At 33.0% G+C, this 22,176-nt stretch overlaps 1 protein-coding gene and 1 pseudogene across 1 annotated transcript in view; both read left to right on the top strand.

Moving 5' to 3' along the window:
* Positions 1 to 22,176, top strand: part of LOC123685462 (putative ATP-dependent RNA helicase DHX57) — a 78,271-nt gene that overhangs the window by 19,698 nt on the left and 36,397 nt on the right. The window contains exon 5 of the mRNA XM_045625168.1: positions 13,915 to 14,270. Within this exon, the coding sequence (XP_045481124.1) occupies positions 13,915 to 14,270 (356 nt within the window). The remainder of the gene's footprint in view (positions 1 to 13,914; positions 14,271 to 22,176) is intronic.
* Positions 19,254 to 22,167, top strand: LOC123685463 (annotated as a pseudogene).

The raw sequence follows: 22,176 nt of genomic DNA, 5'->3' as shown, positions 1-22,176 counted from the left end.
ATATTTCAGTAAAAAAATTGAGGTGTTTACTATCCAAGTGTAAGCACGTTAGAAAGTACTTGGATTTACCAGATCTAAAGACCATATACTCGGCACTCTGTCAGTCCCAAATAATATATGGCCTAATAGGTTGGGGCGGAGCCTACAGCTGTCATATGAAGAGGGTTGAGGTGGTTCAAAAATGGTTGCTGCGTGTTATCTGCCGAAAGCCTCTCCTCTTTCCGTATTTGTTGTGACAAAGGTTATGAATCCCCTCCAACTATTTGTACTGCAGATTGTACTTGGCATAAACGCCCAAAAAATCAAAATTACAATGAGAGAGACAGAATATGAAACTAGGAACAAAAGCGATCAATACTTCCAACTTGGGGAGGACAAACGCATAGGCCAGAGGAGCTTTGCCTATCTGGCACCGCGAATATATGCTGTGGTTCCGAAGGATCTGAAAGGTAGAAAAGGATCGAGCCTAAAGAAGAAACTGAAGAATTGGGTAATGGAAAAGGGTAGACAATTTTTCAATTATATAGTAAACCCCTCAATTGCTCTCGTAGTACCCATTTATCTGATCATAGTTAACAGGCAAATAAATGTTTCTGTCGAGTGCGACCTTGAACCTAGTTAGCTGTGGTTTTTTTAGTTATTATTATTTGAATATATTTCCTTTTTCCGATGAGGAGACTGCTGTTTTGGGAAATTCTACAGGGTGTTTCAAGTTCGACTACCTATTAGACGTTTCTGGAGAACGGGGCCTATTTGAAATCTGATAATTCGGAATATGACATTGTTCAGCTAAAATATTTTCGAAGCTCCCGCACTTCCAGTTATAGGGTAAATGCACTGGTTCTCGACCATTCCGTGATATGAGATAAAATAATAATAAAAATATATCATGTAGTGCAAAATATTTTCGCGGTACGTGTTCTCGACCATTCTACCCTTCCAAGATAGTTTGCATAGTAGTGGTATAGGTCAAAGTTTTCGCGCTAAAAATTAGTTTATAATCGTCTATCATAGAAAAGGGTTCTTTCTCGTCCTCTCTTAGAAAAGTGCTTTGTGATATATGACCAGAAAATAGTAATTATTTCTTATTTTAAATGAATTATGTGTGTATATTTTGTTCCATATCAACTATAAGATATATTTTTGAGTGTATTTCAATCAAGAAGCAAATAAATGTATATTTTTTTGTTCAATATTCGGCGGTCGCGAACTGGTATTGGAAAATTTGTATCTTTTATTTTTCGACCAAAGTGGTCGAGAACCAATAAGTTACTTCAATAATTGTTTATTTTAACCGATATATTTCTGTTGGATCATTTTCGTTTTTTTTCGATACCCTGATTCATTTATATTTCTACTTTCTGAATATTAGTTTGCGACCACCGAATTAATGTTGAATCACTCATTTCTACCCTTTATTTATTCGTGGTCGAGAACCAATTTGATTGTACTTAATTCTCGAACACTGGTGGTCGGTGTTTTATATTTTATTTACTCATTAGTTTCTAAATAGATATTGAGAGCAAAATAACCATATAATATTGTATGAGTTGCTATTTTGCTTGATTACGTCATCTGAAACCCATCTGAGTGATGTCGATGGTACGGTACGAAAGTAAGTACTAATCACTCATCTCGCTCTAAAGTTTTTTATAAATTTTTTAAGTGGAGCGGTCACTATTATTAGTGGTCGAAAACTAACACAAAAATAGTCGAGAACTCTGCGGCCTGGTCGAGAATCGAAGGTTATTGAGATTTTCTATATGTTTTTACATTTCACAGATTAAATGCGCAGAGAACGCTTAAAATTATATGACAAATCATTTAAATCTCGCCAAAGAATCGATGAACACCAACACCATTAAAATGTGATAAGTTTAGGTATGAAAAAATAGTGCTCGAAATCGATGTTTCTGTTAACTGGTCGAGAACCAGTGCATTTACCCTACAAGAAATTAATACAAAATTCTCAAAAAAACTTTTTTTTTCATTTTATCTCTTAGATATTATCGACATTTCTAATCTCAATCACTACTCACTAAATTTTTTGCTTTAGTCCCTATAGTTTTCAAAATATTAAGAAAAAACCGAAAAAAAGAGAGAATTTCCTTATTCACTATTACGTAAATTATTTTTACTATGAATATCCTATGCGTATACTCGATTCACTTTCTCGAACCAGAATGATGTAGGAATATTGTGCATATCTTGAGTTTGAGAAATATCATCACAGGGTGTTTCAAATATTGTGCCATAAATTGTGAACAAAATTTGATCATAACTTTCGATTTTCAAATTAGAACCCTATATTTTTATGATTGCGTTGGATTCTACGGAGAGAAATAAGTATAGTGTCCAAACATGGTTATGCTCCCAAAGTCAATAATTCAAGAGTCTATAATTATATAAAACCGCTTGCACATTTACGTCAAACTTTAAACGTAAAATCACAGCCCAAACGGGACCATCTAGAGCAAAAATGACAAGAATAAGACCCCCCTCAAAATCGTCTGGAGATCCCGGGAAAAATCCCAAACCTTCGATTCTCCTCGCGGTTTTCGAGTATACGGGGTGTTTCGGATCATTTTGACATTTCAAGTCCCATATTTCTGTGGTATCTGTGGACAATTTGACTGTCAGTGTCATGTTAATAATAAATATTCCATTTCGATATATGAAAGTTCTTGAAAAAGTTTGCAGTTTCCAAAACTGTTATTCAATATTTAAATAAATACCGACAGATAAAATGCAAAGTCTTCGGCGAGTCAAAAATTCGATAGATATTTGTCAAAATTTGGAAATGAACATTTATATCATCGAATGCATTTTCCTCAATTCAGGTTTGTTTTAAGTGTTTGTATCATTCAATTGGATATGAATGTTACTTTATTTCAGGAATTTTTCGTTTATCTTCCACAAACTATAAAACTACATTATCTTTCGTGAGAATTTGAATCTATTGCGACAGAAGATGGAACTACAAAAGAGAACAGAAGCTTCATCTGACCATGTATTAAACAGATAGAAAAACTCCTTAGATAATTCACAATTGGCTTTATTACTGGATAAAGAGCCAAGTTAGTCAGATGACATTCAAAAATTTCCATGTGTTTTTGGAATATCTAAAATATTCACTTTTACGACAGAAGAGTGCAAAAATATAAATGATCAATCCGTTTTTGAAGAATTTGAGTGCAGTGCTGTTGAATTTATATAGAATAAGTCAAATCGTTGTGAAATCTTCCATACGAATAATTTCAACTATATATTATCTATTATATTATTTGCCGCTCAACTGAAACATGTATTAATAAACCTTGGAAATTAGAGACTCAAACTTTTTACCTGATTTCTCAAAAAGGTTACACCAAGATAAGACATTAAAATTTCTTATGAGGTAACATAAGCCATGGGTATTTGCAAGGCAAGTCTATTCATTCTGTCTCTTTTTAGTTTGTTTATTAAAGCTATACTAGGATATACATATAAAAAATCAGTTGAAATACTAGTCAAAAACAGAAATAAAATTTAAAGGATCAATCAGTATATGAAGAATACCAACATGGCAGTTACTTTTGAAATTTGTATCAATTTTCCAGCAATTCAATGTAGGTATAAAATACTTTAAAAGTAACTATTCATTAAAACTTTCCATTTCATGAATGAATGATTGAACTCGTATAAACATGTAGATACCTATTTCACTAAAGTTTTCAATCGTTATAGGAATAATTGATCTATGGCCAGTTCGAAAATGCTATCCTACTGATTTATTCATTGCTTTTAATTTTGGTAAAAATCAAATTATTAATTGATTCAGATCCAAAGTTAACATTGGAAAAAAATCAAGTCAGTGTAGTTATCGAACCCACTAAATAGGTCAATAGTATTGGCTGATACAATTTTAGTACCGAGGCAGTCATTTCAAATACTGAACACATCTTCTGACTGAAGTAAAAATTGAACAATGATCTTTTTTTACTTGCATCTTGAAATGAATTTTGCACTTTTTCAGTGTTCAATAATGAGATAATTATTAAATTGATTCAAGAGATTAACAGAGTATGCTTTATCAGGATTAGTTAATACTGCTAAAGACGTTAATAAACCTATTAATTTCTTATATGGTTCATCATTACAACTGTCTTTTGTTGAATCAAATTTCAATTAAGTTTTCAAAGGAGTTTTCATATGTTTACAATTAGACATGTTGAATTATTGCAATACATATTTGAAGAATATAAACAATTACTATACTACCTTTTTCATAATTTCTAGTGATATTCATCCCTAAACATTTTTAGCTTTCCGTAAATTCTTTATGATAAAATTATCACTTAAATTTTCTATCAGATATATTCATTCAGAATTAACATTTGTTAAAACAAAAAAGTCATCCACATACAATGCAACAACAGTTAGCAAGTTATTTTTTGAATTTATGTAAATACAATGCTCAATTGTTGATCTTTTTTAACTAATATCTGTCAAAATTTCATTTACTATATATATTGCCCTGTTCAATTTACTTCTGAGTAAAACCCAGAGCTACAAGCTTGCTCTATAACGTAGCGAACCATTATTCAGCTGTCCTCCACTGAATCAGAATTATCTAGTGAAATTTCTATATCATCCCTTATCTATGATAACTACATCTCGACTGGTAATAATGAAATTGTTACCTGTATCCCTTCGATCATTCACCAGAACCCACAAAAATCATTTTTGTCCATATACCTTCAAGAAATATGCAACAGAAGAGTATGCAAAATTCATCGATACAATTTTCAGATTCTAAAAACGCCTTAGTTCTTCAGGAATGTCCAATTGGTCTTTCAATATTATAAATTATGGAAAATAACCTACTATTAACCAAATTTTTAGATTTCAAAAGGTGTCCTTCCTTGTATTCTAAATATATACACCCTATATAATTGTTGATCGAATATTGTATTTCTTAATAAATTATGAAATAGAAGAATAATTTGTTGCTCAACTGAAAAAAGTATTGATGAACCTCGGAAATGAGGGACTTCTTATAACCTGATTTCTCAAAGATGTTACACCTAAATATGATTGCTTGTAAGGCAACATAAGCCATGGGTTTTTGAAAGGTAGATCTATTCATTCTGCCTCTTTTCAGTTCATTATAGCTATACTGAATATTCCTAAAACAAAATTTCACTGTAGGTCTTTTCATAGATCTTATCGAATGATTATGTAAATTCAATATTTGTCAAAACTGAAAATAAACATTGAATGCAGTTTCTTTTTCAGGTAGTATTTCTATTGACTGATAATAACTCTCACATTTTGATTATGCATTTTTCCCAAATTTTTTAAAGAAGAAAGAAATTGCCATTTCTAGAGAAATGAGAATTTCAGATTTCAAAATGTCTAAATACTACTTCAAATATATATACACCCTATATAATTGTTGATCAAATATTGTGTATTTCTTTACAAATTAGTTAATAATTTGAAGCTTTAATCTCAATTTTCAGACTTGAATTGGTCCAACATCTCTAGATACTTCTAATTGATATTCAACAAATAAATATCCTGTATAATTATCCATCCAAACGAAAATAATCTGTTTTCTGAAAAGAAAAACAATGTTTACTATATAGAATTAATTTTAATAATGATTCAAAAGTGATGAAATTTTGCAGACTTACTTATTTTGGGTCTTAGATCAGGAATCCGCTGTCATAAATTCCATAATCCAGCTAGTTTTTTTTTTTAATTGTGAAATTGGCCTAATGAAGGTGAGGTTATCCACATTAATAGCTAGTTTTCTTGTATTTTATTAACTGATTCTCGTTAGAAATGATTAATTAATCACATTTCAAGCTTTCCCTGAAATAAAAATGCCTTTTTTTCGTCAACATCGATGGTTTTATCGATTTTTATCGAGATATGGCGGCGGCCATCATGTTGAATACGTAACGTTTGTCAGATGCGAAATAATCTGCAACGTTGCCTGTATGCCAGATCTTCTTGATGGGATCGGTTTTTTACTTGGTGGAAATTCATATTAATAGATTGTTTGAGATTATGACGTATTATAAAACTGTATGGAAACTCATAATTTTCGCACAGCTATTCGAGCAGAAAATTCGGCAAGTTTATTTTCGAAATGAATAAATGGTAGTTCATATGGTGTTATTCTGGTTTTTTCGATATTGGCATCGGATTCAGTTTAGTCCTCCTGAACAATATACAGGGACATTGATGTTGACGAGGACGCTGTGATTACAAGGTTTTCAAAGGGTTCACAGACCAAATTAGATTTTGTGTTATACTTGCCAATTGTCTTTTTTTTTTTCATATGAAACAATAGATTTACTATTTTTTTTTTTTTAATTTCTACCTGAATGGCTAAAACCGTGATAGGTAAATAAATATATTATAATATAACAAATACATAAGCGTACAAATTTTTTTACCGAAATTTGAGGCTTTATTGTAAAACACTGGTTATACATTTATGATTCGAAATATTGCCCATCGCTGGTCACTATACTTTCTCACATCTTTCGGGCAGCGTACGAATTGAAAAAACTGGTCATCTTTTGAAGCGATCCACGAATCGATCCAAGTTTTTAATTCTTCATAAGATAGGAAGTGCTGGTCAGCCAGGCTGTGTGCTATTGATCGAAACAAGTGATAGTCCGAGGGAGCAACGTCTGGAGAATACGTCGGGTGGGGTAGGAATTCCCATTTCAACTTTTTCAAGTATATCTTGACTTTCGCAACATGGAGTCGAGCATTGTCATGCAGTAAAATCCATTCATCTACTCTCTCGTCTTATTGCGGCGGTTTGTCTCTCAATGCTCGACACAAACGCATTGATTGCGTTCGATAACGATCGCCTGTGATCGTTTCAGTCGGTTTTAACAACTCATAATACACTACGCCGAGCTGGTCCCACCAAATACTGAGCATGACCTTAGAACCGAGAATATTCGGTTTAGCCGTCGACGTGGAAGCATAGCCGGGATATCCACATGCTTTTATGTGCTTGGGATTATCGTAATGAACCCGTTTTTCGTCTCCAGTCCCAATCCGATGCAGAAATTCCTTCCGTCTTCGCCTCGAAAGCAGCTGTTCACAAACAAACAAACTCCGTTAAAACACCTCCCGGCTTCAACTCGTACGGCACTCTCTTTTCTTGTTTCTGAATAATCCCTATGACTTTCAGGCGTTTTGAAATGGCTTGTAGTCCTAATGATCCTGTCAATTATTGTTGCGTTTGAAATGAGTCTTGATCAAGTATTGCCTCCAATTCTGCATCTTCAAAAACCTTCTCTCTTCCACCGCGATGCTGGTCTTCGACATCAAAATCACCATTCTTGAAGCGTTGAAACCACTCTCGGCACGTTCTTTCACTAATAGCGGCCTCACCATAGGTATTTGAGATCATTCGATGAGCCTCAGCCGCAGATTTATTCATATTTCAGTAGAAAATTAAAACCTCCCTCAAATGACGGGAATTTGACTCGTAAGCTGACATGGTTAATCGTGAATAACTTTATGATGCAGACACAGATCGACTAACATGTCGATGGCGTTATGTTCACAAATAACTAAACTTATTGTATGACATCTACGATATATTTATTTCGACTACCACTTACCGTTACAGCCAGCTATTGCAAAACGGCAGGAGCAAAGTTGTACGCCTAAATCTAAAATTTCGGAATATTACATTGTTCAGCTAAAATATTTTCGAAGCTCAGGCGCTTCCGGTTATATAAGAATTAAAAAATTTTTTTTCAAAATAAACTTTTTTTTCATTTTATGTCTCAGATATTATCGAGATTTCCATTCTCAATTACTCTTTGCTAAAATTATTGTGTTAGTCCTCATAGTTTTCAAAATATCAAGGAAAAACCGTAAAAAAGAGAGAATTTCCTTAGTCACAATTACCTGAATTATTTTTACTGTGAATATCCTATGCCTATTTCAATTCACTTTCTCAAACTAAAATGATGTTGGAACATCGTGTATATCTTGAATTTTAGGAATATCATCACAGGGTGCCAAAAATTGTGAACAAAATTTGATCATAACTTTCGATTTTCAAATCAGAACCCTATTTTTTTGTGATTTCGCTGGATTCTACGGTAAAAAATAAGGGTAGTGTCCAAACGTGATTATGCTCTCAAATTCAATAATTCAAGAGTTATTTGAGATTTTATGAATTTATGTTATACGTAGGGTCAATTTTATTCGATCTGTTTCCAGACAGACTAGCAATAATACTCTATGACCATAGAAATTTAAATATCTAATTACATGTGACAGGTATTTTCATTATCAAAGCTTCACTAATTTGATTTCACGAATTGAATTTCCGATATTCAAATGACAAAATTCTGGATATACTTTTCTCTAATTATGTGGCAAATCAGTTCTTTCCGGCACATTTTGTGGAACAAAATAGACTGGAACGGATTTATCTATTATTTGTCAAATTTGTGATACAGAAAACTGTTCTACCAACCAACATTTTTCAATGCAAAAATCACTAATAGATATTTATGGAAATTTCCGTCAATTTCAATAAAAAGGCAGTGAATTCGGGAACATAATGTTTAAAACTCGTACAGAAGGCTCATTCTACCACTCGGTCATAATGAACTCTTGGAAGAATATCAATAAGTTCTGCACTTGTATTATAAATATCTAATTCCATATTCACGATGAATGCATTAGTATTATTGGTAGAACTCATCAAATTTTAAATCAGAAATTTCCACATCTTCTTGAAAGGATGTTGCATACTTCATGAATATCCATTATACTGGAGTTCCTACCTAGAAAAAAAATCTGTACCATATGAGATAAAATCATACAGCACTCCTGTGTGCCAAAGTTGATGAATAATAATAATAATATATATATATATATATAATCGGTTTTAAAACGTCCGGCGACGTTGTCCGATGCCTAACTTCCACTCGTTCCTATCGTTCCATTGGTCCTCTCTTAGATTCCTATCACTCATAGCCTTGGTTATTCCTTCCTTCCATGATTTCTTGGGTCTTCCTCGCTTCCTGCGGTTTGGTGGTATCCAGTGCATGGTCATCCTTGGCAGTCTGTCCACATTCATCCTCTATATAATAATAATAATATTTCTTTATTTCAAATGATTTGTAGTTACATAATATAAACTATACAAATTGAGTGAAATGACGTCACAATTTAAGTTTTACATTGCTCTTTCAAAATATTCCTGGAGACTATAAGGTTCTAATTGAATTAGTAGATTTTTTACTTTGATTTGGAATTTTTTATATTGTGGAATGCCTTTTATCTCGTTTGGTAGTTTATTGAAAGCTCTTATACTCATGTAGGTTGGACTTTGTCCAGTTAATGTTAATCTATGTGTTGGGGAAGTCATGTCTAAAGTTCTTGTTTATATGAATTTATATTTTCGCTTGTGAATTTGCTCCTATTTTTATGTAAAAACATTAAACATTCGAACAAGTAAAGGCCATACACTGTTAGAATAGTTTTCGATCTAAATTTTCCTCTGCTTGATTCCCAATTTGTATATTATCCGAATTGCTCTCTTCTGTAGTAAAAATATTTTTTCCAAATTCTCATTTGTTCCCCAGAAAATGATTCCATATTTGTAGGTGTTCTCATTCATATACTCGGTGATTGATCTCAGTGCATAACAATTTTTAATTGATCCTTTTGATATTATTTCTGTGTGTTGACGCCAATTCAGAAATTGATCGATGTAAACGCCAAGAAACTTGACATATTCCGATAGTTGAAAATTATTATTTGATAAGATTACTGAATCTGACTTTTGTTTCTGTGATCTGTTTGTATCAAAAAGTTTAGTTTCATTTTCACTAAGGATCAAATTGTTTTGGTTAAACCATGTCCTTGATTTTAAGAAAATTTGGTTTGCTCGTCTTGTTAGTTCTTCAAATTCTTCTGCACCAGTTAATAAATCAACGAAATTGACCGTGCTACCTTCATTATCTTGGATTATGTTACCTAGATCATTAAGATGTACTAGGAATAGTAAGGTACTAATGACACTTCCTTGATCAATTCCTATGGTTCTCATTAATAGGTTTGATTAAGTCTGGATATTGTTTTGTGTGATGGAAACTCTTTGCTTTCTGTTGGAATATAGGACTTGAGCCATTTGTTTGTATTTCCTCTAATACCATATAATTCCAATTTCCTAAGAAGATGTTCTCTGTCTAGTGAGTCATATTTAGAAAGGTGCTTTAGAAAGGTCGAGGAATATACCTAAAGCCATATTCCTGTTTTCTAGTAATTCTAAAACATACTGTACAAACTGAAATATTGCTATTTGTGAAGAACGTCCATGCAGATATCCATGCTGGGTGTGGGAAAACAAATTATTTTCTTTGAAAAATTCCATTAATCGTACAGACATAAGCATTTCAAAAATTCTGCTGAATGCTGGTAACAAGCTTATGGGTCTATAGTTGTTTAATTCTTCTGGATTGCCTTCTTTTAAGTTTGGTTTTATTAATGCAAGTTTCAGGGACTCTGGAAATATGCCATATCTAAAAGAGTTATTAATTATGTATGATAGTATTTCGCTGACTGCTGGTAATGATAATTCAGTTATTATGATGGGGATTTCGTCATCGCTGCTGCTGAATTTATTTTTTATAGATTTGCTCAGGTTTTTTATTTCAGGAGGTGTGGTTAGCTTTAAATAAAAAGATTTAACAATATTTCTAATGTGTGAATAATCTACTTGAGTTGAAGTTAGATTATTTAAGAGGGTGGTTACTACATTATTGAAGTGTATATTGAAATTTTCAACTATCTCTTCTGGTGTTCCTTGTACTTGACAATTTTCTATGTTTCTTGTTGTTCTAGTTAGTTCCTTACAGATTTGCCACATAGTTTTGATTTTGTTATCAGATTTTCTCATTCTTTCTTCATAAGTTTTTACTCTTTGTTGCTTCAATGCATTTTCATATTCCTTTTTTGTATTTTTATATAGCTTCATATGTTGTTGACTGTGTGCTCAAGATCAAAAGGATATCTAATTTATTTTTTATTTCATCAATTTCTGGCGTTCTGAAATTGTTTACATGTTTCCTATTGATAGATGGAAAAGTTTCATTGACTACATCGGTGAATTTAGACTTGAAGATATCCCATTGCTTATTTACATTTCTTTTCTCTACCTTTCGTACAAGATCCCAATTTTGATTTGATAGTTGTTCCATAAATGAGGTTTTTTCCTTTTGTCCGTAGAATCTACGAAAACAGACGTTATTAGGTACTACATTATCAAGAGTGAAACTGATTTTCTGTGCTTTTTGATCAGATACATGTAAATCAAAAACATAATTTTCATAGTGTTGGATATTTGTGTAGATTGTGTTATCAATACAAGAGCTTGACCTTTTTGTAACTATTGTATCTTGACTTATCGTTGGCCTGATGTTGAAAGATTTCATAAGGTTTGTTAGGTCTGATCCATCCTTGTTTGTTCTTAATAATTCAATATTAAAATCACCAGCTATAATTACTTCCTTTTTTTCCTGAAGAATCTTGATCAAAATTCAAAATGTTTGTAAGTTTCCATTTGGTGGTCTATATATTGATAAAACTATTATGTTGCCATTTTCTCATCCATTCCTCAGCCTACGTTTGGATGCCAAAATGATAGTTCATACATGTTGTCTTTCTTAATTAAAGGTGTTGTTACACAAAAACTTTTGAGTTGTCCCTGTTTTGTTTGTAATTCGGTTGATGTGATTTTTTACCATATCGGTGGTATTCTATCATATAAAAAAGCGGTAGAATATATTTTATACTTCCGAAAAATTTTTTCGTTAATTGGTGATAAATGTGGATATTTCTGATTGAATGCTCGACAAGTTCTCACAACAATTATATTGCATTCACCGTGGATATGGAATTGATCCAGAATTTCATTATTTGAATAACGGAGATTCATTTCGTGAAATTTTAATTTACTAGCGTCAATAATGAATACACCTGTCACATTGAAATAATTGCATATTTTAATTTCTCTATTTCAGTTTCGTAATGAGTTCATTACAGTTCTAAGAACTGTGCTGTGACGAACTCATTACAGCATCGTTTTCGGTTATATTTTTCGTTTTGTGGTTGTCTATACTGACTTCCAATCCTATCAAATTTCAACAAACAACAATAATTATCAATATAATTTGTATATAGTGAAATGATTTGCAACATTATTCGCAGTTTCTCTTAATTCTGGTGGTCTTAAGTCTATTTCGTCAGACATAATTCACGTATTTAATGCGTAATGTTTCAAAATTCAAAACTTCCTATTCATATTCAAATTCCGTAATCTGTCAATTATCGTAACAGTCATACCAACTGCCAAGATACAATACAAAAGTCACTAGAATATATAATCTGAATTTCTCATTGAATTTCGACAATATTTCACAAAACTTGACTGAAATAGAGAAAATATCGTCTAATTCCGTTGCAGAAGGCAATTCCAAAACTCACGCATTCGTGTTGAAATAGTAGCCCATTCTGCAAATTGTTTTAGAATATACTATTCTATGATCATAGAATACTGCTTTGAAACGCACTCTAGAAACAGATTAAATGAAATTGACTCTACGTATGCATAAATTCATAAAATCTCGAATAACTCTTGAATTATTGACTTTGGGAGCATAGCCATGTTTGGACACTATCCTTATTTTTCTCCGTAGAATCCAACGCAATCATAAAAATATAGGATTCCTATTTGAAAACCGAAAGTTATGATCAAATTTTGTTCACAATTTTGGGCACAATATTTCAAACATCCTGTGATGATATTTCTCAAGTTCAAAATATGCACGATATTCCTACATCATTCTAGTTCGAGAAAAGGAATGGAGTATACTCATAGGATATTCACAGTAGAAATAATTCACGTAATTGTGACTGAAGAAATTCTCTCTTTTTTTCGGTTTTTTCTTAATATTTTTAAAACCATAAGGACTAACGCAAAAATTTCAGTGAGTAGTAATTCTGAATTAAAATCTTGATAATATCTGGGACATAAAATGAAAAAAAACTATTTTTTTCATTTCTTGTATAACCGGAAGTGCCGGAGCTCCGAAAATATTTAAGCTGAATAGGGCATCATGAACAATGTCCTATTTCGAATTATCAGATTTCAAATAGGCCCCTTTCCCCAGAAACGTCTAATAGGCAGTCGATCTTGAAACACCCTGTATAAGTTAATACGTAGATATATACACTGTGTCACCGAAGCAAAACGACCCCAGTTCAAATAATATACACTGTGTCCGTAAAGTATGGAACAAATTCATTTTCAGCTAAACAGACCATTTTACGAATAATCCTGAAACACGTCGATTTTTTATTTCGATTTACCGTATTTTAAAATAATAATCTATAGAATCTTTCACAGAAAGTTGATTGTACCCTACATGTTAATTTTCCTTTTTTAATTTTTAAATGTGATGTCTGTTCTAATTTAATATTTTAACTGTAAATACTTGACAAAAATTTTATTTATACAGAGTGTGTTCAATATTTTGTGTATCACATCGTTAGCCGACAACAATTAACTAAGGCTGTGAAGAAGTCTGAATATACAGACGAAACGTCGCTCTGTTAAAAAGGTGTGTTTCATTGGCTGTCCTACTTCCCATTATCCTTGTTTATTATCTACATAAGTAATCCTTATTTAATCCTTCAATTAAATAATAGTTCTTGAAATAAAAATTCCGCTAATGATTTATTTTGCCATTATAAAAATCATCCTTTTCAATGCTTCAATAATACCAACTTATTTATATCGACTACAGTAAGTAAATCGACTACCACACCCGATATCCTCGAATTTTCAATAATACCTCCCATTTGTTCAAGGTAACAATTATAAGTGGTGAAACAGGCTGTGGAAAAAGTACCCAAATACCTCAATTCATTTTTGATGACTGGATTATGAAATACAAGTCAGAATCTACACAAAAAATCAATATTATCTGTACGCAACCTAGGAGAATATCAGCTATAGGAGTAGCTGAGAGAGTGGCAGAAGAAAGGCTAGAAAAGGTTGGTACCACTGTCGGTTATCAGATCAGGTTAGATAGCAAAATGTCTTCATGTACCAGATTGACGTTTTGTACCACTGGTATTTTACTGAGGAGATTGGAGAGTGAAGTTTTTGTACCAGATGTCACTCATATTCTATTGGACGAAGTACATGAGAGAAGTGAAGAAAGGTAGGTAATGAAAATTTTATTTGTTTTTTTTTTATATAAAAAGAGAAAATTGAATATGTAATGTATGCATTAATAATTGACATAAATTTAGCCTTTTATTTGGTGAGAAGTCACATGCAGGCCTTAATATTTTATTCTTCATTGATATATCTCCTAGCTTCAGACAGATGTCTCAGTTTTCTTCAGGGAAACACAAATATTTCATTATTACAATTATAAATGTCCAAAAGGACGGTGACTTTTTCCTGTAATATGATCGATGAATTAAATATTTTAAAAACTCCACTATAAAGGCTATTAAAATTAAATTTTTCACTTTGTGACGGCTCTTATGTGGGATAAACACCCAAACAACACACATCTTTAAAAATTTTATAGATTTTTGGATGATCTATTAAACATCTAAAGTATCGAACTTCTAACCTAGGTTCGGCGTAAAAATGATTTACGTTAAAAAGTATTACGTTTTAGACGTCTATTTAACGTAAAATACATTCATTCTACAACAAGTACAATTTCTGATTTTTGGAGATTATCCGGAATTGGTATTATGTTTGACATATAATGATCATAATCATCTTTATTGGTGTTAATTTACAACAGTATTTACACACGTCAGACATCTAAAATACAACCGTAAATTACACAAAAAAACAACAACAAAAAAAGTCACCAAAACAATCAAACTTTGAATTAAAAAAAACATTAAAATTATAAGGATCCTTATCCAGTAACAATACTTTAATTTAATTTTTAAAATGGGTCGGTGGCAGCGATCTCCAACCTACAGGCAGAGTATTAAAAAACTTGAAGGCCAGAAAGTGGGGTCCATTCTGCGATCTCCTCAGTCTGTAATATTGCACACGTATATCATGCTCGGCTCTAGTGTCATGATCGTGAACATCCGCACCCAATCGTCTCTCCCCAAGGTTTGAATAAGCATTATAGGAGACATTTCAGAATGAAGACGCTAGGCAGAGTGAGAATCCTCAGAATAGTGACAGATTTCCTACAATCCTCACGATATTTAAGTTTATCTAAAATTCTGACAGCCCTACGTTGTAATCCAAACAACCTCTCAAACTCCGCACAGCATCCCCACACCAGAATGCCATACCTAAAATGGGATCACAAAGCGAATAGTAAGCTGTCCTTATTGCATCCTGAAATAGAGACAGCGCAAGACTTCTTAATAGGATTATATTCTTTGATATCCGAGAAGACAGGAAGCCTACATGCGCACTCCAAGTGAACTTAGTGTCCATAAATATGCCGAGAAACCTCACAACTCGGACCTCATCAACAGGTCTCAATGAAAAAGTTATCAATTCGGTTTTATCATTATTCAAACTCAAACCATTCCCAGAAAACCACGCCTAAAACGCGCAATCTCACACAACTCAATCCCCTTACTGAAATCTTTTTCAGATATATTAATAGTTGTATCATCAGCATAAAGAATTGTCAAACAGTGATTAAAAAAATCCGGAAAATCGTTTATAAAAATCAGAAAAAGAATAGGGCTCATGATTGTGCCCTGCGGCACCCCAATGGTTATATTTTTTTTCTCTGGACCACTGACCATCAACACACACAGCCTAAAGCCTATTGCTCAAGAAAGACTTCATGAGTTTGATGCTGATGCTGTCAAATTTATAAAATTCGAGTTTTCAAGGAGAGCAGAATGAAGCACGCAGTCAAAAGCCTTTGTCAAATCAAGAAACAAAGAGAAGAAGTAAAGTCCTAATTCGAAACACTCAATTGTATAATCTACACAATGGAGAATGGCATCAATGGTACTTCCTTTTTTTTGCGGAATCCGTATTGTGATTCTGAAAACAGCTCATTAATTTCAAAGTACTGCACAATTTGATTGCAAACAATCTTCTCGATAATTTTTGAGAAAACGGGCACAAGTGATATGGGTCGATAGTTTGATATGTCATTGGAGGCGCCCTTCTTGAACAAAGGAATAGTCTTCGAAATCTTCAGACAGTCAGGGAATATTTCTTCTCGCAGACATCTATTTATTAATCGAGACACAGATAGGCCATAGAAATCTCCTGATCTGCAATTTTTTGAAGAAAGTATTACATCCCTTATTTGGATGTATGAGACCTCCTCAAACCTAAAACCAATATTATTAGGATTTTTTTTAAGAAAATATTCTTTTACGTCATTGACATGATTGATAGAATTGACCGCAGTATATGTGGGGTCGAACAAAAATAGTCATTGAAAATATCAGAGGTTATGTTCTTATCCTTATTATTTTTTCCTGACATATTCCGCTTTGAATTTAACATCTTTCACATAGTTTTGCAGTTATTGGAAGAATTAGCTATGAGTGCATCATTTGCCGCGACCTTTGCCTTATTGACCTCTGCTTTATAATTCTGTCTCAAACGATTTCTCAACAACCTTAGATTATCCGTTTTGAATTTAAAAAACATTTCCGCAACCAGTTGTAACTCCTCTCTCATTTGTCTAAGTTTATCAGTAAACCAGTGCACCTTAAATAACTCAGTTTCCGTAAAATGCTTCAGAGGAAAAGCGATCTCAAACGCATCAACAAAAGTTTGATGTAACATACTAAATAAATAGTCATCTTTATCATTATCCTTCAAAAAGTCCTAATTTATGTTTTGCAAAATTCCAACGGTCTAAAGGATCTCCTAACCAAGTTAAATGGCTCACCCGAAATACACACGTCCGCCACCTGAGCCCCATGATCCGAAAATTCACATCTAATAACCCATGTTGCAAGACTTTCTGGCTCAAAATTCAAAAATATGTTGTCAAGGCAGTTTTCTCCTCTTGTAGGAGCATAAATCAATTTCTTAAAGCCATATGAACTGAGCAGCTCACACAATGAACCTATGGCCTTTTCCCTAAAAAAAAATTGAAATGTACTTCAAAATCACCACACAGACGGACTTTCTGCGAAAACTCAATTTTACTCAAAATTTCATTCAATACAATTGTTCATTCTCATTGAGGTTCTACGTTCTACGTGTTTCTAGAAGAACGTACCTACTTAAACATAATAAAATCATAAAACTTCTGTCGGCTGAGAATAAATACGAAGAATGATGGAATATCCGAAGGGTGCCTCATTGAAAACAGGTGGTGTGTAAACTTCCGTTGAAAATATACCATTATCTCACATTTGGTATTCTATTCACTGGAAAAAAATATGTCTAACTGGAATTTCATCGACAAATTTGGGTGGCTGCATATTTCAGATTTCGAATGCCAAATGCAAGAAAATATTTTCGGCTATTAACCGCATCAAAACAAAAAATAGAAACAGATTTCTAAATAAAAATATAGCATTATTATAACATGCTAAAGAAGGACTTAAAGAGATAGGCGATTGTTGTCGTTTTCAACCTACAAAAAATATGCTCGATTCGATGGATAGTGAAAATTTATGTATGGATGTTAAAGACGATGATTTGACTGCAGATTGATACTGATTTTTCAATAATTTTTTTTATGTTCAACTGTAGTAATTCATTTCTTTATTTAATGTTATTTTTATCTGAAAGATTTTAGTTTTTATTTCTATTTATATCCTTTTGTTTATTTAAATATATAAATTTGTTTGTGTATATTTGCTATTTTGATCCTATTTGTTTTTGTTCCGTTTTTTTTCTCCTTTTTTTTTGTCGTTCAAATTTTGAAATAAAATCTTGTTTTATTTTCGCATGAGATATCGCATTTTTATGAAAAATTATTCTGCCAAAGAAGACAGTGAGCACTTCTTAGAAAAAATAAAAGGCTTCGACTCCAACTCCATACCACCATGCTGGATATCATTAATTCAAAAAATTTACGAACTATTTTTGTAAATTACATGTGGCTTAATGCAACGGATCCAATATGCGTGAAACTTCAGCCTGAGAACTGCGGTTGGTTCTTAAATGAATATTTTAAACCAGTAGGATTCATTGGGGATCATACACCTTTGAAGATAGAAGACATTGTCGAAAGAACTGAAACGGAGAGTGATGATGACGAAGAAGATTCAGAAGTTGGAGATCATAGTTATATGTCCGATGACTCGGAACCTGAATAATTTCAAAAAATTTTTGTATTTATAATTTTTTATGAAAAACAGAAGTATTTTTTTAATTGTTGTTTTTCATTTTGTCGTCTAATAATAAAGATGAAATTTGCAAGATTAGTATTATATATGTATTGCTATAACCTTCTTTTTTAGTAAAGATTCTTTAGTGTCACATAAAAAATAGACACACATAAATAATTAATTGATTAAAAAAAAATTAAATAACTATTCCTCCATTTCAAAAATTATCTACTCCAAAATGATGCACGCATACACGAGTCTATCGCTATGCTTTTCATTTAGTGTCACATAAAAAATATACACACATAAATAATTAATTGATTAAAAAAAATTAAATAACTATTCATCTATTTTGATAATTATCTGCTACAAAATGATGCACGCATATACGAGTCTATCGCAATCCTTTTCATTTCCAAGAACAATAAGCATGCGCACTCTCTTTCTTTCACTGGACGGACTTCAAACAGCTGCTTTGATGTGTCCTCACTCGTAGCAATATTTAACTTTTTAAAATTCGACAACCGGGATTCTGGACTGATTTTTCGTAGGCAACCCTATACCACCGTGTTCATAATGAAATAATCTTTAATCATATTGATTTTGATTAAATAGTCAAACCGTTGCAAAATGCTAGTATAGATTGACCTGTTTATACCTGGCAACCGAGAGTTGTGACCGGAAAAAAATAGGCAACCTAACGTTTGCACATTCTATGGGCTTCATACTTTCGATTGGTATAGAATTTATCTAATAAGCAAACCGGTGAAATGTTCGAAAAAAAATTTTTTTTTAATTATTAATTAAACCTACTCTGGACTAAAATTTGTTAGGCAACCCATATGTGATATATTCATTGACATGTTAAATTAAATATAAAATACGTTTTATCAAATAAGCATCTCGGTGAAGGTCGTTCTATATCGGGATCCTATACTATATGTAAACGACTTGATGACATCTCAGCAGATACAGCTGAAGCCAGAGCTGCAAACATACTTCATGGTATTGGTTTCACAAAAAAGATAATAATAATGGAGTTTATTTCGGTAAATAAACAAAATACATCACTGAGGTATGAAACATTATTACCTGTATGTGATATGAAATACAATATGAATTCTTAAATTAGTTCCATGCAAAAATTATTGGGTAAAAAAAATTAAAAAAATTTCATTCATTAACAAAATCACGAAAATAACCACTTATATTGTCCATGAAGGCAGAGGTTGACAGAAAAGATGAATGATAACTAAAGAAAACAAAACTCAGAAAAAAAAACAGAAACCGGCCGAAAGTTTTTTCACTGATTAAATTTGTTCGATATGTTATTTCATATTCACACTCGACATCCACAACATGCAGAACAAAAAAACCAAAGATTTTAGTGGGGAATGACGAATGAGAATTGCTCTTGCTAGGGCATTGTATGTGTAGCCCCATCTCCTATTGCTTGATGAACCTACAAATCACTTAGATCTTGACGCTTGTGTGTGGCTTGAAGAAGAGTTGAAACATTATAAAATAATTTTAGTGCTAATTTCCCATTCTCAAGATTTTTTGAATGATGTTTGTATGAATATCATAAATATTAACAAGAAACGATTGAAATACTATACATGTAATTATGGAATGGAACTTTTAGAAAATCAAATGAAACAAAACAATTGGGAACAAGACCAAATCAATCATATGAAAAACTATATTGCTAGATTTGGTCACGGTTCTGCTGAACTTGCTCGTCAAGCCCAGTCTAAAGTAAAAACATTAGCTAAAATGGTTGCTGGAGGTCTCACTGAGATTTGGACACAAGATTAGCTCTTGTAGGCCCCAATGGTGCTGATGAAAGTACACTATTGAAACTACTGTATGGAGGTCTTGTGCCAACAGAAGGAATTATTAGGAAGAATATACATCTTAGAATCGCCAGGTACCACCAACATCTACACGAATTATTAGATTTGGAACTATCGCCCCTGAAGACATTATTATTTCAAAAAGATACTGAGATGAGGCCATATGGCCTATAAATCTCATACAAAAAAAAGACACCTTAAGACATAAATGTAAAAAACAAAAAACAAAACATTCTTAACAAAAATGGAGTCATTTTGTTTTTGAATGAATTCACACTCTCAGCACCCACGACACTCTCCGGTAAAGAGTTCCACCTACCAAATAGCCGATTCGGCAGGAAAAACTATCCCGCACGTGTACGAAACACCTCGTGGTATAACTTATACCGGTGGCCCCGGAGATGATTTTCGTTCATAAAAATGTCAGCGAGATCACCACCAATAAAATTGTCTAAGATGCGATATGTCACAATCAAGTCACCCCGAACACGACAGTCATGAAAACTACTCAACCGGAACATTTGGAATCCTGGTTGCAGAGCGCTGTATTCTCTCCAAACGTTGTTGATCACAAATCAGGTGAGGAGACCACGTGGGGCCGGCGTGTTCGAGAATTGGTCGGTTATATGTAATATGAAGTTGCCTGCAAGTGACAATCGAACATCGGGGAAACACATCTTACTGGCTCTAGAGACTAAATTACCCACATGGGCAGACCAGGAGAGATCCACAGTAATGATGACACCAAGGTCATTATGGTGCGTGCATCACTCCAGAACACGGCCATCGAAAAAGTATGGATGCCTCGGGTTGTATCTACCAAGACGAAATACCTTATATTCATCCACGTTTAGAGGGAGGAGCCATTGGTGACACCACCCATCCAACCGCACCAGGTCACCCCGAAGGACATCAGGAAAGCGCTCATCATAAAATAATTTGCTATCGTCTGCGTATTGAGAACAGAATGCCGAAAGTAAGTGGAGGAGGTCTGAAACGTAAATCAGAAAATGAAGCGGACCCAAAACAGAGCCCTGAGGGAAAAATATCTGCGAGTGACGAACGAACGGATCCAAGCCAAAAAACAGCCTCTAATGCCAAAATGCTCGAGTTTGTAGAGAAGGCGATTAAAAGGAACACGGTCGAAGGCTCGGGAGTAGTCCAAATAGATAACATCCACTGGTAACTATTCGGAATAAGAACATCAACATTCTTCGATCATCAGTTTCAATTTTTTTGGAACTGTTCCACAGCCTTGTAGGATATGAAATGTGCACAGAAGTAAGGTAGAAATTCAAAACACTTCTTTCAGCGCATTTCTTTCGACACCTGTATTGTCCGTCATAAATATGGCTGGATATATCATTCCAAGGCATTGGCTGCAGCAAAAAGTGTTTTTGTTAACAACTATTTTCACTCTATTTGTTTCCTTCCTTTCGAAGAATTTATTTGTGTGCCGACATTTACTTTCCTAAAATTAAGTAACCATTTGTGCATAAGTTGCTTTAACCGCTTAGGAAACGGAATGCTCACGCGCGTTTCTGTTTCCATAATGGAACCTAGGAGCACTTGAACTATAGTTCAAGCGCTCCTAGGTTTTCTATAGAAAACGGAAAAATGGCATCCGGTATGTCTCTTTTGTGTCAAATTTGTTGTAGTCATTAATTTGGCAAATATCTCACCAAATCCAGTATTTTGCATCGAAATGCGAAGGACTATTCAATTGATTTCTCAATAAGTAAACAGCTTTCACTGAGGGGTCATTAACGATTTTGATATTGCAACATTAAAGTATCCATAGGAATTCAAGCTTTTTAGGAGCGAAAGACACATCCTGCAGAGTTTTTACATTTTTTTCTTGCGGTAAATTTGAAAATTATCTGTATCGACTTTTCCAGAACGTCTCAATAAATTTGTATTCTGAAAATATGTAATTATTTGTAATAAATATTTTTTT

This window comes from Harmonia axyridis, chromosome 7 (assembly GCF_914767665.1).
Source record: "Harmonia axyridis chromosome 7, icHarAxyr1.1, whole genome shotgun sequence".
Lineage (NCBI taxonomy): Eukaryota > Metazoa > Arthropoda > Insecta > Coleoptera > Coccinellidae > Harmonia > Harmonia axyridis.
This window is presented reverse-complemented; position numbering and strand designations above follow the sequence as displayed.